Raw genomic sequence first — 17,836 nt, 5'->3', positions numbered from 1 at the left:
TGCAAACAAACAAGGATGTACACTAATACCTGATTCAGTTTAGAATTTCAATATTTAAGTCATGCTTTTACTTGATTTTAAAAAAAGAAATGGCTAAGGCACTTATCTTGGAGGGGGAAGAGTTCTTCCCCCCATCTGTACCATAATGAGCTAAATACAGATAGTAAAAACAGTATTCAAAAAGACATCAACAATACAAGCCCATATGGATAAATGTACCCATCTTGAAAATGAGGATGTTAAATCACTACATGCTGTGCTTAAAACTGCATCATCAATGCTTTGGTGCAGAACAGAAAAAGCTTAGTAACCACTATCAAATTAAATTAAATTGAAATCACAATATAACAGCTGTTGCAATAGTCCCCAAACTCCCATTCTCCTCTTGGAAAAGCTACAAAATTAGCATTGGAACTATTTAACAATATGTTTCAATCTGCTACATCCAACTTCAAGTGTTAGAAAGAGAGACTTACCTTCCAGACCAAGTCCATGTGTCTAAATTCAGGCAGTGCAAATCATTCATTCTAGTTTGCTAAAATAGATAAATAAAATCCCAGTTGTGTTACATTAGGCAAACAATGAACAAAGTATTGCAGCAAGGCCTTCTCAGGACAGAATCTTACACGTAAAAATCTTTTGAAGAAAACTGTTCCCACGTGCCTTAGAACAATTATGCATTATGTGCTGGACAAAAAGCATTTATGCTCAAAAAAATCCATGCAACTCTCAGAAAACTACCTGTCAGGAATATTTACTGTAATGCAAAGGCAGTATGGGGCCAATTTTAGCTTTTAGTGGTATTTTAGTAGTCAAGAACTATGTGATATTCATTTCCTGCAAATGTATTCCATTTTCATTCATAGAATTCATGGCAGGTAATTGCAGAAGGTGTAGCAGTCTACACGTAGTCTCTTCTCATTATTTTTCTTTGCATTCTGATCAGAACTAAGCATTCTCCTGCCTGGTCACTTATTCCTTGAAATCTTCTAGTAGGTACTGTATTTGGTACATGACATCCCATAAAAAGTTCATGTCTGTGTTTTTTCTCTCTTTTTCCAGAAGACAAGCCCTTTCACAAAGTTAATACTAGCAACAAAAAAGTCTTATGACCCTTTGGCATTTGCCATAAAAATAATATGTCAATAAGAACAATGGAAAAATCAATACACTTGCATATCTGGCTGTGTTTTGAGATGAAGAAAGTAACTGCCTTAGAAACATAACGGGGGGGGAAAGAGAATGTAAGAAAGAATTTATTTGCTTTAGATAGTAGCAGTATTTTCAATGGCTTGCAATACACTTGGCTGCTATTTGTGATTCTCCTAGGTACTACAAACAGTATCTGAGAAGTAGGGAAATATATCTTGCCTTACCTTACAATTTCTTTTCTCCTAGGGTAGTCCATAGATCTATTAGAATAAGCCTTTCTCCAGCTTGCAGATCCTTTGAGGCAGAAACTAGACTTGTCATTTAAAGGCAGAATAGGAGCAGTTTTACCCCTGAGAACTCAGCCAGTTAGTGAGAGACTTCCAAAGCTGTCCATCAGAGCTATGGAAAGCCTCTCAGGGTATTTCAGGAAACAGCAAGGTTTTCAGGATAGCTATGGCCTCCTCTGATTAAGAATGTGCTAGCCCTTTTCTGTCCTAGGGAACAGAACATTAACTAGTGTTTTGGAATGCCTTCAGAGAGGCCAACAGGCTAAAGAAAAGCAGAACATGAGGGCTTTGTGCATTGCCTCAGAAACTTTGTCCCCACAAGAGGGTGAATATAACAATAAAGCATGGTCCACCTGACAGATAGTGGAACAGATATTGTCTCCCATGACAAGTCTGTTCAGTTTCCTGCTTCTTTGGGTGGCTTTGAAGGAGATGAGGAACAAATTGTACAAGCAGAAAGCAAAGTGCAGTTACTGAATATCTTCTGCTGTACCCATACACAGCTAGACACTTTGGGGTAGGGTGGGTAAAAAGCAACATCCTGGCTTCTAGAACTAAAAATATTTAATAATCTTGGAATAACATAGTTTGATATGGAGGACATCTATTAAAGAAAGGGAAGAAAGAAAGTTGCTGTTATGCTGGAAGTTAAGGTTTCAGGAAGATTCTGTTCAAGACCTCCTCGCTGACTTTCCTTTCCTAGGCATTAGGCAGAAGATGGAGTAGTTTTCAGATTCCTGGTCCCTGGGAAATCAATGTATTATAATCTTTACATACTCATGATTCAACAGATTGACAGATGCACAATTACATCAACCTCATTTTGAATTCAAAACACAGCAACAGTTGGACATTTATGTCTACGAGTCAGTCCTTTAAGGTAGCTTTAACAAATGAAAATACCTTTCTACCCAACCCTTATTTGGGAAGCTGTAAAGCACAGTCAGGTTATAGTATTGTCACAGGTAAAGTCTTCTTGCAGTTTCTCATTTATTTCTAAATGCTGCCTACTATATTTAATCATTTAGCTAATAATCCTAAAATGATTCTTAATTGGCGTAAAAGCATCAAGCCTCATAAGAGGGTTTGCATTTCCTTTTGAGCTAGCTACAAGGACTCCTTAGGCATCCTACTTATCCGTGGCATGTTCATTATTTGCAACCCAGTAAACATTAACCAGGATCTGCTTTGTCTCAGGATTAGCTTTCTAGTATGATGAAAGGCATTAAGGGTGACAAATTTACAGCTCACTGCTGGTACAGTAAACTCTGTGCAGCTCTCCATTCTGAGATTTACAATCAAACAGCTATTACAGCTCAAATCTTTGTAAGAGAATGACTGTGGTTCAATGCATCTTCTCATCTTCAGTGACAGAAAAGATAACAGGAAATATAAACATGCATGCATTAAGGCATCACATGTGCAAATTGCTGCTGGAAAGACTTTGCTTTACTACTTTGTCATTCTTTACACTAAAATTTTCCACTTAAACATGAGACTTGCGTCAACTTTTGGACTAACTCTCCTTCCTTCCCACGTTCTCCCATTTCTGTTTTTTTCAGGGGCTTACCTGTAGGAACAGAGTCCACATAATACTTCTGAGCCTGTTTTCAAATGATTCCTGGTACAACTCATTTTGATCATCATCATCTTCTTTTACCAGTTCTAGCTTCAAGTTTGGAAAAAGGTGCCCTTTCCTCCCAGAAAGATGAATAGAAGAAGCCTCATGACACTTCCTGGCCCTTTCTGGTTCCTTGTAGAGCCTTTTCCCTGGGAAGATTTGTATTATGGTGAACTAGAAGGAGGAGCCGAGCAACCACCTATTTGCTCCTTACTTTATGAAGAAAAGCAAGACTTCATCCTTTCGGGAGGAGCTACTCCTGTTGTCAGGAAATGCAATGTTTTTCTGATGTCTTTAGTTTTCCTTTCCTGTTACATGACTTGCATTAATTCCTCAAGTTCCACTGAGGTGTTCTGAAGTGTTCAGAAACAATGCTAGGCCAGAAGGTCCTCAGCAGCTTGTTTCTTTTTTTCACATCTAAGTTTCTTTCCCTCTCAGGTCTGCAGGCTTGTTGAATGAGCAGCAGTACTCAGTTCAGCTGGGATTAGCAAGAGTTCATTTATACAGCAGACACAAAAGAGCAAGTCCATAGCACAGGCACAGGGCTCACTTAGCCAGGAGTGGCTAGCCCTGACACAAAAGATTCAAGTAAGACCAGACACTTTTCCAATCTTTACTAATACCCCTTTACTTTCTTAGTCATTTTTTGTCCAAACCTACACTTCTGGAAGCTACTGCATGCAGTTCTCCCTCAGTCAGGGGTGGGGCTTTAGCAGCAACTCCAGAGATGGGGAGCCTGTATGAAAGGCCACGTCACACTCAATGCAGAATGGCAAGAATAAACAGGGTCAAGTCTGGTTACCTTCTCTTCTGATTGCTCTGAAAAGGTATTTAGGTAAAAGCTTTTCCTGCAACTGTGGGAGACAATTCAAACTGAAAAACTGGCTGGACATTGTGTGGCCATCCTGAACCTACCTTGACCTGCATGTCTGGTTTCTGTCTGAGCAAGCAGGAATAAACTATTTTGCAACAGGACTGTAGATTTCCCCCAAGAATAACATTACATTCAAGTACAGCTTTTACAGCATGAGAAATCGGGGATAGGGAAAAAAGTGCAATTCTACACTGTTTCATTGTAAGTACTTGAGAATACAGGGTTTAGGTTATGGTAGCTTTCCAAGATGAAGTTGGCATATGTTCATCGTAGGGCACCTCCAACCAACAGTTAATTTCCTCTCTTTCATGTAACAAAACTATAGGAACAAGCACTAGGGGCTTTCAGAAGCTTCTTCACTCTTACTTTTCATAGCAGTAGAGAGAAAGAATCAGGTCTCATTCTCTAGCTGAGTATGATTAAAGGATCTAAATTAGCTATAGGCAAAAAGAGCCAACCATTTAAAAAAAAAACCCAACCCATCCGAAATGGAAGAATACACAGTAACTCAGATTAGGCTTTTTTACTTGACTTACAGAATCTGTTTCTCACATCGCTGATAAATTCCAGCTCAAAGAGACCTTTCAAAATATTATCTTCCATATGATTTTGCAACAATTCTAAACAGTTGATACACTTTCCAGCCCATAAAGAAACAGCCTTTACAAAAAATTTACAAACAGGGCAGCCTGTGTAAGTTAAGAGTACTCCCTGCCATCCTGATTTTCAGACATAAGGCAGGAATATTATTTTTGCATTGGATTAATACTTCAGGCTTAAATTCTCACATTCAGGCTTCAACAGACAAGAACTGAAGAGAAAATCTCCTCTGACTACTGCTAGAAAAATTAAGTGTGTTGCTGAGAGGTTTTAATATCTCCTTGCTTACCAGTGGTGGCTTCAAGCTTGTTAGGCTTGTTAGGTACAGATAACGAGGGGGGTGATGCCTATGACTTTCTTTTTAACTTAATTTAAAAAGCTCGGAACAGTTAGGATCATATAGCAAGAATCTAGCTTTGATTTAAATATGCACTGATCGCATCCTATACAGACAGCTCTTGCTCTGCCTTTGACTATTACCCTAAGGATCAACAGATTTAAGATCCTTCCAGAGTGTATTAAATAGTACAGCCTTGGATCAACTACCAAGAAAGCAAATACAAGTCTTGCTCTTGTGGTAAAATGCTTACATTGGATGCATAGAACAAAGCTGTTAACAGTCATCTCTATGGTATGCTGAATATATTCTGCATCAAGGATACAGAGCAAGCTAGAGGTAAAGCCTGACACTGCAAAATTGACATTCTGACAGCAGAGAAGATGCTTAACAGGACTGGAATGACCTGTGCCTGCAGTAGCCTGTGCTATTGGGTAACACCTCTATCAGCCTGAATGTACAAGCAACTCTGTACCCAGACAGTAAAATCACACACTGCTCTTCCAGATATCTGCATTTCAGGCACTTACATGCAAAAAGTGACAGAAGTTAAAATTATAAAACCAACTGAAATCTCTCATTTCCTGCCTTTCAGAACCACATGTTGCAATTTTAAAACACCGTATCCCAATAGTTACTCTGAACTTCACTTCCCCAGGAAGCGAACATCAGGGTATGAGACACGTATGGGAATAACTCACTGTTCCTACACATTTCCTCTTTTTTCAGGCAGGATGGAAGCACAAGCTAAAATCTCAGTTACATTTAATACTTGCTAACATTTCATCAGGTGAAATAGGGGAAAAAAAAAAGACAGCAGGTTTGATGTATCAATCTGCTAAGCTGTAGCAAGCACAGAACGCTAGCCTCTCATCATTTATTTAACTGCGGTCTATCAGCAGGCTTGCTTTTGCTCCACTCTCACAGAACCATATCCTCCAGAGGTTCTGCACACAGGGACCATTTTGTTTATTTATAGACATTTGTATTTACCATACTGTCATCTCTTTTAGGACAACATATGCTCCGTCATTCATACTACAGACAGAAAACCAGACTCCTCTTTTTGCAAGGAGTGAAAAGAGTATCCTGGATTCTATGCCCTTAACATACAGCTTAGGCCAAAGACATCTTGGATTTTTTTTCTACTACAAAATTATTTGCTATAAAAAAAGCAACTGTCAAGCAAAAATATCACTGCTATTGAAACGTGATAATTAAACACTAACCAGGACTCGTCCTCCAAAGATGTAACCTTTATTTCCCAGCACAGCACAGGTGTGAGCTGCTCGAGGCTGAGGTGGATCTCCACCCTGAAAGAACAAAAACAAGATGCTTCAGAACATCATCTAAGTGCCAGCCAAGGACAGTGGCAAGTCAATAACACAGAGATTGCAAAGATCAGGCCAACATGCATCAATATGCCAACGGAACTGCACCTTTAAAAGGAAACAATTTGTAGCCATGCCCAAGAACCCACAGACATTAGAAGATACACATAATTGCCAAGGGCAGCTTTAACTGAGTTCCGTCAGTTGCTAATGTATAATATATTCCCTCTTGCTCTAATTTATCATTGCTTTACTGAAGTGAAATTAAATTAATTTATCTTTAATTCCTAAGCATAAAGTTACAGTAACACATTAGTTATTTCTGACATCTCCTGTGCAGCTTGATTTTTTAAAAGTGCAAACCATCAGGAACTGGTCCTTAAATCTCTGGAATTCAGATCTTAAAATTTGAAGCTACATTCAGTAGCCAAAAAACCTTCCCTGTGTAAATCAGAAATAAAGATGTCAAAATTAGCTTTTACTTTTCAATGGTAATTTAATTGTCTGCCTTTAATTTTACAGGGATTTTAGAGTATCCTATAAAGACCATAAAATAGCGTCAGATGCTCATTACAAAATATCTCTTCTAATGAGTTTTTACGTAAACTCACCAAGATTTTATGAACCTTTACAGTATATTAACATATTAATGCCAATAAATAGAAATATACGTATTGCTGTTTTACTGAGAAAGTGAGAATACATGCTTCTTCTGGAAGACTATTAAAGTAACATATTTGCTAAAGAATATCTGATCTGTTTATTCTAACATCATCACACAACTGGGACATACTTGTTCAAAAGGTTTTTTCAACACTAACTCTTGAAGGGAATTCAGCAACTCCATACACACAACACTCAACAAGTGTATAACCCTCACATACTAAACATAGAATTTATTTCACAAATAAAAAATGAAGGTCTAACTACCAATGAGTTTACTATCTCTCCCCTTGCCTTCTCTAAGTCTGTGAAAGCTGAATGGTGAACCAAGAGAGACAAGATTTCAAGGCCACTATTTACCTTTCAGCCTGATACACTATCCTTCACACTGACCTATATGAAAAGGAGGATGCAGGGGAAAGGAAGACATCTCCAGGCAGACCTTTATCTCCCATGTATTCAGCTCCCAGCTATCTCTGACAGGTTATCTGTCTTGCAGAATAATTATACATAGATACTGCTTTCCAAAAGGCTTCACAACAAACCAGTTCAGATAAATGGGGTTTGTTAAACTCAGTTTGGCACTATTAAAATCATTCATGTGTTTATTACTACCCATTCCCCAAAATCCTTTGCTTCCTTCAGGGGGCCTTTGATCAGCATGAGACAGGATGCACACAGAGCTGCCCTGGGCTAACGGCTGTGCTCCAGCCATGAAACCCTTCTAGGCCCAAAGCTCTGGCAGGGCCTACACAGACACCCAAAGCTGGTTTATGCCCTGTAATCCCCTTCTGCAGAATGCAATTCTGTTTTGTGAAGAGCCACTGAAACACCTCCACACCCTGTTCCTCAGCCCCCCCTCTGGCATTTTCTAGAGTATTCCAGCGTCCTGACTTTCCAAGTAAGGGAGCATTGACAGTAATTTTATATTCCAAACAGTTATCTTAAAGCTGGAATACAAAGCTTTATCTCAAAACTATCCCCTAGATACAGAATGTTCTACCGTCTTCTAATGTGTCCAGACTCCAAACTACTCTCTGAAGCTTACGATATTTTTTGCATCAGAACCACGTTACAGAAAAAAACACCAATCTAATAACATCCTGTGGGAAAACAAATTCATATCCTTTCTGAATTTTCCACATTTCAGATGCATCAAGTGTCCCCTGTTTAATGTCATAAAAGCCTGAGCAATACTAAGCATACTCAAATTACTTTTCCCAACTTCAATTTCTAGAGCACAATAACCATTCAAAATGTAGTAAAATCCCAACTGTATCAAAAGACAGGAATAAAAACCACTCACTCTAATTGCTGGTTGAGACCAAGTTTGTGTGGTTGTATCAAAAACATGAACATCATTATGCCATCCCCAGAATATCTGTCCTTCCTGAAAAAGAAGTTAAAAAAATGCAGAAGTCTATTCGATTTTTAAATCTTTGTGCTTACTAAAGGCTACAAACACAGGAGTGATCTGTCAAAACAGAAAACAAACCAAAATACAGGATTTTATTTACACATACTCTTAATATTTTTCATAATGATGCAGCAGCTTGGATCTAGTTGAGGGTTAACAGAACTTAGCAACATTAGGGCTGATGACACTTTTGAAAATGGGCTTTGGGGTCCAACATCAGACACTGCAGTAAAATTCTTTTTAGTGTAACACATTGAGAAGTAATTGGACTGTACAAAGTAATACATTTCTGTAAGTCAATATTTAACATTTGATGTAGGGATCTATACTCCTTTGAATACACATCTATTTCCTATTAATTCCTGACACTAAATACTCTAATTAGTCTCCTTCTTTCTATTAACTGTAAGAAATCATAATAGAAAACTAGCTAGTCCGGGCATCTTAAAGTAACAGCATTTACCCTAGATAATAAATTAAAGAAATTAACTGGAAGTTTTGTCAGGTAGACCTGTGAAGCTATAAATTTCCTAGAACTTCTTTCCTTGAAATAATGATAACATTTTCTGGGAGTTTGATATTAAAAACATGCCTTCAGGTTTAAAATACTGCCTTTGTTCCTGCTTTGACAGCATTTTGTTTCACTGCACTTGGTACTTTGAACACACTGAGCATTCACTGCTCCCAACGTGCAATACCTGAAATTTCAAATCAAAGCAGAAGATCCTGATTTGCATTCCTGCTGATGCTACCAATAAAAGAAAAATCAGATGGATTTTCCTACTGAGTACAGCATGAAAGATCACGTTTTGACAATCAGGACTGACAAGTCACTCTGAACTGTGACAAATCTCTTACCCAAAATGCATCATGGACATCAAAACAATCATTCAGTTCATTGTGCTTTCTACAGCCGTAGCCACCAAAATAAATAAGCCTAAAAGGGCAACAACAAAAAATAAGATCCATTAGTTGTTTTGTAAATAACATTCAGGTTAATAAGCTGCAATAATTAATTTCCAAGTTTGGTTTACCCACTGTACTATTAATAAACAACTGAAATATTCATGCTGCACCTAATTACACAGCAAACAAGACGAAGGTAATAGTTACACTCCTCAAAAAGCCTGACAGAAATCCACAGAAGCAAGCACGGAGTTTCAAGATCTCAGAATCCCTAGTCTCTATTCCTCCATCCACAAGCTAATTTATCAGAGTCAAATTTTCAGACATCAGTCTCTAAATGACACAACACACAGGACATTGCAAGGCCTAAGCTTCTGCTGCAATTCCTACCCTTTCCTGTTGAACTTCCGTGCTCCTGCTATATGCTCGTCTTCTGTGCACATCTTTTAGCAACATATGTTGTGAAGGCTCAGCGCACAGATGGCTTGTGACCCACAAACTCTTTCTCTAGCTTAGCACAAAGATTCTTTCAACTAAGCACTACTGAACATTGCATTGCAAGGACTGTTACACACCTCCCAGCCTAATATTCCACCCATGAAATGGTCATCCATAAGTAATGGTTCCTAGAGTTTTGTCTAACTTCAACATTTGAGGATATTTGGTATAGTTGTTAGTGATCTTGGGAGAAGGCAATTTAGGAAATGATGGGATGGTGAAGGTCACTCCAGACTGACATTCCTAGGGAAACAGAGTTACTGAAAGCATTGTGCAACACACCAAAACATCCTGATCTACAAATTCACTTCTTGTGAAATGTTAAGGTATACTTCTGAAAAGATGCATAGCTTGTCCCCAAACACTTCTGTTAAAGGAACAGGTTACACTCTGCCACCTAAAACATGTAATTTTCCCAGTGTGTGGACTACATGATACTCCAAATAGATTCGTTTTGAATAATCTTGTCTTCAGAGCTAGGGAGAAGTTGTTTGAATATATCTAATTTCATATATCTTGCAGTTAAATAGATTTGCAAGCCCAAGACATAGTACTGAGAGGTATTATTCACTTTATGCAAAATCTCTTTAGATGCGGACTCCAGAAGCAGAGAAATCATTTACCTTTGACAGTGTTCACTGTATCCTTACTTGTTTACAATAACTTTTGTAACAAACCACTGACATGTCACCTTCTTGTGAGCACGTATGCCACAACATCCAGACACTTTCCATACTAAACACAAAATCTGAAATATTTCTTTTTAGTCACGTATTTTCTCTAAATACTCAGTAGCTTTTGCAGCACAAATACCTAGGCTAACTTGGTTCTTAAAAAATTTACTGAAACAGCCTTGCAATTGTCAGCATTTGTATGCTATTAAAATTCTTGAATATATGCTAAATATGTTTTATGGCCAGTAATAACTTAATGCTATCATAACGCAAAAAAGGTAATTTTTAGACTGATTTTTTTAACACGTTAAACTGAAACATACAAGCAATAGATGCATAATGACTTTTATCTGAAGTCTCAAAGCATTCCAAACAGTTGGGTTGTATTTCCCAAGCCCTGACCTAAAATGGGATTCTACTTACCATTAATTCAGCTCACATGTGAGAAAACTTTGGCAGAAAAGTTGTTAGGAGAGCAACACAAAATCTCACAGCAAGTCAAGCTAAGAATTAGTTTAATGAATCCCAAACTCGTGTGCTCTTCACTTTATAGTACTTACTCTCTGCAATTAACATGTATTAAATATTCTTAATGTGTTACCTGTCCTTATACACCCAGCAGGAAAGCTTGTCACGTGGTGTAGGAGGTTGACCTTTAATATTTGTAATTTTTTTCCACCTATAGGTTCCATTTTTTGTTCGCAAATTAACATAATACAGCTTAAAAGAAAAAAATTACAATATTTTCAGTATAAATGATGTCAAAGAATCCAGTACAAATCACCAACAAAAAAAACAACCCGTCATCCCCCCAAAATACATTACTGCCTTTGAAAAAAGAAAACAAAAATAAAGGAACTGACAGTTCACAATTTGTAGCAACATAGAGCAAGAGTGCAATATACCACAAGAACACAGAGTGTGAGAATTAGCAGCAAATTTCCTCGCCTTCACTCAGCCAGACTAGAACAGTGGTATCCTGCTCTTTACAGAGTCAACTGAGGCCTTGGGAAAAGCTGCTGTGAGACAGAGAGCTCCCAGTTCAATTTTGTGGCAGAAGTGTCAGTAGTTCTGCCTAACTAGACAGGTAAGCACACAGAAATCAACAAGGCAGTGAATGGAGCACTAAGCTGCCATCTCATTATGGGCTCCAGTTCAGTCATTTTCTAGTCAGGACTGAACTCTGACTTAACCTACTCTAAATGATAAACCACCTCGTTTCCTCTGCTTTGCTACTCCAGTCTTCAGTGAGAAGAAAAAGAGATAGCTCCGTTTAAACTTTAATTATTACCTATTTATATAAGAAAGGTAATCACTACCGAAGAGCAAAAATAAGTGTGATGTTCTGAGATCAATTTCTATTATGGCTGACAACATTATCGTTTTTTAATAAACAACTGGGAAAGCACTGGCAGTTTTCACAATTATATACTGAAAGTTTCACATAATGGGTCTTATTCTGAAGTTATGATTCAGTGGAAAATCCCAGAAAAATATAAGGAATTCAAATAAAAACTAGGCTTTTGTCAGTTTAAAAGTATACTTTTTCTACAAAAAATAAAGCTTTTCCTTAAATTTCTTTCATTCAAATGTGCACCAGTCAAAACAATACGGGCGGCATTATTATGCACTCAAAGACAATACATTATGAAAGAAAAGAACACAATACCCGGTTACTGTATCCTTTGTCATCAAATCCACCAAAAATGTACAGCTTCCCATTAATGCTTGCCCCACAGCTTCCTGACATGGAGGTAGGTAACTCTCCTTCCATTAGGTGCATTGTCCTGCAATTTAGCACATACATTAAGTCTGATAATGCTGCTTTCAAACCTGCTAAAATTAGCAAAACCAAACCAGATGCAGTAATAATTATTAGAGTTAAAGCTAAAAATACAGTTTTGGCCATAACTGGCTTTAGAAACTATAGATGATAAATGAAGTCAGACTCCTGTGGTGTACGAGGACTTTCAGGTGAATATTGTGCATATGTGTATGAAACATCTTCATTTTTCTGAAGGTGAAGTCCATGTTAATAGAGCTGAAATATCAATTATTTGAAACCTGGAAATACTATTTTCTCCAAAACCTCCCAAAAATGTGAACATGGCATTGCTGTCATGTTTCAAATGGAAAACTGAGTCAGAAGTAGAAATAAAGGTCAGAAGTACTCACTAATTTTGGTACCCAATATGCCACTCCTAAAACTGCACTTTGCACTGTATTTAGCACAGTAAGTAAAATTTTAGCAATGGTTCTGCAGCAGCAGCAGTTTCCTTGCTAGACTCACTCACAGACCAGTAACCTCCTGGGATGCCAATTCAAGCATCAGTCTCAAGTACTACACAACACTCTGAGGAAACTCAGGTTCTGCTGAACTCACAAGGCCAAGACTGTGCTTAGATTCATCATTCCACATTGAAAACGGCTTTCCTAAAGTATCAGATTTCTACAGAAGACAGGGACCTGCATTTCCCTCTCACAGGAAGATGCAGAGAGGACACGTGATTTGTTTAGGATTCCATCTTGGTGCCACACCTTCAGTATCTGCAGAGTCAGCAGCCAAATCCCAGTCTCTCTGTGCTGGCAGTCAGTGCCACAGCTCTTACCCCAAGGCGTTTCTGGTTAAAGCTTCCTTACCCCACCCTTCGCATTTATTTTTCTCAGTTCTCCACTTGACTCTGTGCCATTCAACTGTGTCCTTAGCCCAATCTCCCTCCTCAGTCACGGACTCCCACCTTCAATTCCATTTTTTCTTCTCTGCTAGGTCTAGTATCACCATGCTTGTTGACCCAGTCAATTCCATTCATCCCCTTTTTCAACGCATCCACCATCTAGACCAGATGCCTCCATTTTTTATCACTGGTGGCTATAAAGGATTCTTACAGCTTGAGTTCTGATGCTTGACCTTACCCCTGTCTAAAAGAATTGGAGGCAGATATTTAAAGGAAAAGCTTTTTATGCACTAAATCACCAGATGTGAGTGACACTCCCTACAACTCCCTGAAAGAAGGTTGTGATGAGGTGGGGGTTTTGTCTCTTTCTCCAAGTAACTAAGCAACAGGACGAGACGAAATGGCCTCAAATTGTGCCGGGGAGGTTTAGATTGGAGATTAGAAAAAACTTTTTCCCCAAAAGGGCTGTCAAACCCTGTCCCAGGCTGCCCAAGGCAGTGGTGGAGTCCCCATCCCCAGAGGGATTACAAAGCCATGTAGCTGTGGAGCTGAGACACACAGGTAAGCGGTGGCTCTGGCAGTTCTGGGGGAACAGTTGGACTTGATGAGCTTAAAGGGCTTTTTCAACCTAAACAATTCTGTGATTCTATGCTTGTGTAACCTGTCCCTGCTGAAAATGGTCCTCACTAACAGCTCTTCAGGGCACTGCTTCTAAATACCTCTGTTCTGGCGGCAGTACTGCCACAGGCCAGCCCACCTTCCCCTTCTCTGCTCCTGCTCTCTCATTCTTCCTTGCTCCAATATCATGTGGTGCCTTCAGCTGTATGTGTACAACTGTTTGTGCTGTAAACCGAATGAGATCAAGAACAGATCCATGTTTAAAATAACCTTGAAAAAAAGGAGAAAGTTATATTTAACCGGGATAATTTTCTTGATCCAATTTATGTAACAGCTGTACCACTACAACCAAGGTATCAGGGGTGAAAAACTAAGGGAGACTATCACTTAGCTTTAGCCAACCCTCTCGCCAAAAGAAATAGACAGTAAACCACAGTCTCAGTGAGGGTACAATGGAAGGGGAAGGGGAGGGGGAAGGGGAAAAGAAAAAAAGAGGTGCTAGAACTTTCAGCTAGTCTGATACAAACTGTTGCTTTCAAAGTCAGTGACCTGACCACACAGACGTGGAACTTCACACACAGTGTAAGACACCTCCCTGATCCAGAACTCCTTCCCTTTTCCCTCCAAACTGTTGGTTTGACTATAGGTATGCAAGAAATACATAAACAGGTAGGAGATCAGAAAGACAGCTGGCAGAAAACACATAAAAGTCCAAATGGATTTTGCTTTACCAGACTGAACGTAATTATTGTGGCAGAAACCACTGGAAAACTTTCAGAAGAGGCAGTTATCTCTCTCCATAAACAATATGTAAACACTGTGAATATAAAATGTAAAGATTAAATTGCGAGTGATGTGCCTGATCTGGTTAGTTATGAGTTATTTATGCAAATACACTCAGAATGCAGTTAAGTAATAACAGAAGAATATAGAACTGTACATACATCAAGAACCCAAATATCCAGTGTTTAAATATTAATTGTAACAAAAGTTAATGTATGGAGAACTAAGCTAAAGTAAATCTCCAAATAAAATGTACCTATTTTAACAAGCTGACCATTTCAAACACTCTCTTGAAGAAAAACAATTATACTTATGCAATGAATGCATTTCTTAAGAGTTAACTTGCAAGTACATGTGTGCGTTCTTCAGTCTTTACATTAAACATCTGCTATTTAAACTTCCAGGGAATATGATCAGTAACTCACGTAACTGAAATCTTTTCAATGCAGCTGTAATCCATGCAAAGATAAAGTTTATAGAATAATTAGGGATAAATTACGCAACTTACCATAACCCACTATCTATTTCATAGATCCAAAGCTCATCATTAGGCAGATAAACTTCATTTTCTTCAATTGACTAAAACAAAATTGCACATGTTAAATCAGTTATGCATTATACACCATACATTTTAAAATAAAATACCAAATCATGTTACTTAGCAACACAGAATAATCTTAAGGAGATAAGTCATACCCCAGCATTATTGGTGTGCACTTCAAACAGGCAGCTCAACAATATTTTACATGTTGTACTAGATGTTCAAAAAGGATGGGTTTAATTTTTTTTGAAGCTATTAAAAATACTGTGCTAGGAGTTGCTTGATGTCATTGAGCTTTGTTGATTGTTAATAGCATCTTTAACCACTTATTTTAAGGTGTGAAGATTATGGATTTAAAAAAAAAAAACACCATAAAAATCTTAAGAGACTGTCAAAGATGCTTCCCTCCTGTACTAAAATGCTGTTAGTAAAGGAAGTATTTTAAGTCACTGATCACTCTGAGGAAATGTTGCTGTACTGTTAGCCCTCATATCTCCAAATACAGAACATCAAAGGGGAGAATTAAAGTATTAGTGCTGTTCTTTGGGGCTTTTTGCCTCCCCAAAAGAAAAAGAGAGTTCTCCTTCACTTGAAGGCTTTTCTCCTCATCCCACACCCCTTATCTTTTCCAGAAACTGAGGCATTTCCAGGCTGTGTAGATGGGTAAAGAACCCAAAAAACTAAACAGAAAGTCAGAAAAAAACCTACTAATTTTAAAAATTAGAATCTTAATTCCTTCTGCCCCCTCACTAAAGGCACAGGATTGACCAACTTAATGTTTTGGCAAGGAAGATATTTTTTAAACATAAGCCAGACTTGTAGCAACGAAAGGAAGGAACCTGAAAGAACCTAATGTCAAATATAAAAGAGCTTAACCTGTGCCATAACATGGAGAAAATTCATTCCTCTGTGCAAAACAGCTCTATAAAGACTGCCAAACAGAGGCCATGGAAGAAAGAAAGTTAATTTGGGAAATAATGATGAGGAAGAACAGCAAACAGACACGCTACATCTCGCAGAATCTACCCTGCCAGGTACCTTTCACAAGGCAGGGTCTGCTGTGACACGCAGCTTGCAGTTTTCACAAAGTGCAAAAGTCTACTCGATTCAGTTGAGATATACCAGTGGTCAGAGGCCAAGCATTTGGTACAAAACCAGCTCAAAGCAAATACACTCACACCAAAAAAAAAAGTTAACTGGGTAGCAGTTCACTATCAACACAGAAAACGTAAAAATATGAGATGATTTACCTGCGTAAAGTGCAGTTTAACAGTTGCAACAATTTTCATAATACTCTCCACAAATAAATATATAAAACTACTAAAGACGTTTGCCAAGTTTATCTGCTTAACTTGACCATATTGACCATTTTGACTGTGCCACGAACCCAAGATCTTTATTAGAAAGCTTTTTAAAACACTGTGCTAGCCACACCAACCTCAGTTTCTAAAGACAGAAGCATAGAGTACTAGCAAGTATTACCAAGAATTTATATTTGCAAAGTTACAGATTATTATGGAGTTTAAGGCCAGAAAAGGAGGTTAAATCTTCCCGTACATCACAGACGACTCAGAATAAGCATATATTTCAAATAAAGGTGGCTAACTTACTGATACTATGAAACTCACATTAAATTCCTTACATGACTGGCAGTCACAAGAAACACTACCTACCAAAGACCCTCAATAGGAAGAAAAGCTGTGGGAACAGTTTACAGGATTCCAAGGGTTCCTCCATTTCATTACAGTTTGGTATTGGGCAAACTTTGCCATACAATAGGCTAGAGAAGGCATTCTAGGGTAATCCAGACAGTGAAACACTCCTATCCTGCTTTCTACCACAGCTGAGGGTTTGTATTTCAGTACATAATATCTATTTGTATTTTCAATATTTAGTAGTCATCAATAACACAATGCTTTTCAGGTCAAATGTACTGAGCTCAGGAGAAGAGCAACTCTTCAGCTTCTGCAAGCTGCCCAGTTCTATTCTACCTTTAACCCCAATGCTTTTCATTGAAAAAGAGAAAGAAAAAAGCCATCAACATTCTGATTTCCAAAAACTAAACTATAACATGCTTCAGGAAGAAAGAAAACGCAACTAGTGACCATTACCTGACAACCCTGTCCTTCCCTTTACTATTGCATGTAGTCATAATTTCTAATCTATTTTAAGATTTAAGTCCAGGAGATGTCAACTATAATTCAGTGCTTGAGTTCAAAAAGACAAGCTTTGTGCCTTTCAAATTTCCCTAAATCTGTGAAAAATACAGACAGGATACTGAAAATGTTAATAAAAGCATCACTTTGACCCAAATAAGACCAGGAATAATATCAAGTACGTTTGGTATTGTTTTTCACGTTTTAGGGCAAACATGCACAGATGATGCTTTGGATAAAATGTACCAGCTGTATACAGTGTAGCACCCTTCATAGTTCTTTTTTGACTGAATTCATCCAGAGCTAAGAATCACAAAGATTTACTTAAGCCAGAAATGGTACTGATCTTTGGAGAAAATACAAAACAGTTTTAGTGTTCTGGCAGCTTGTTTTTGAAGGGACCGAACTGCTTCCTGGGGGAGGAAAACACACTGTATGTAACATACAACTACCAGATAAAAAATGCAGGGACTCAGGAACAAGGTGATGAATTACACACTGGCAAAACAGACCCGCAAATGACAATAGTCACCCGACGGAGGAAAGGAGATGAGCACTCCTAGAGCAACCACGTATTTATGGGGCTGAGGGAGCAAACCGGCTCTACCGGCCCTTCCCCAACATGTACTCCGTGACGAAAACGGAGCGGAAGGCAACCACAGACGGCGGCCGGGGGCACCCACACTCAGAGAAAGACGCGAAG

General features: G+C 38.4%; 1 protein-coding gene across 1 annotated transcript in view; it reads right to left on the bottom strand.

Moving 5' to 3' along the window:
• KLHDC1 (kelch domain containing 1) overlaps positions 1-17,836 on the bottom strand; it is a 30,593-nt gene that overhangs the window by 11,972 nt on the left and 785 nt on the right. The window contains exons 2-8 of the mRNA XM_061998853.1: positions 14,945-15,015; positions 12,030-12,147; positions 10,962-11,080; positions 9,141-9,219; positions 8,172-8,255; positions 6,101-6,184; positions 477-535 (exon numbers count right to left, since the gene is read on the bottom strand). Of these exons, the coding sequence (XP_061854837.1) occupies positions 477-535; positions 6,101-6,184; positions 8,172-8,255; positions 9,141-9,219; positions 10,962-11,080; positions 12,030-12,147; positions 14,945-15,015 (614 nt within the window). The remainder of the gene's footprint in view (positions 1-476; positions 536-6,100; positions 6,185-8,171; positions 8,256-9,140; positions 9,220-10,961; positions 11,081-12,029; positions 12,148-14,944; positions 15,016-17,836) is intronic.

This window comes from Colius striatus, chromosome 6 (genome assembly GCF_028858725.1).
Source record: "Colius striatus isolate bColStr4 chromosome 6, bColStr4.1.hap1, whole genome shotgun sequence".
NCBI classification, from domain to species: Eukaryota; Metazoa; Chordata; class Aves; order Coliiformes; family Coliidae; genus Colius; species Colius striatus.
Note: the sequence above shows the minus strand (reverse complement) of the source record. Positions and strands in the feature narration are given on the sequence as shown.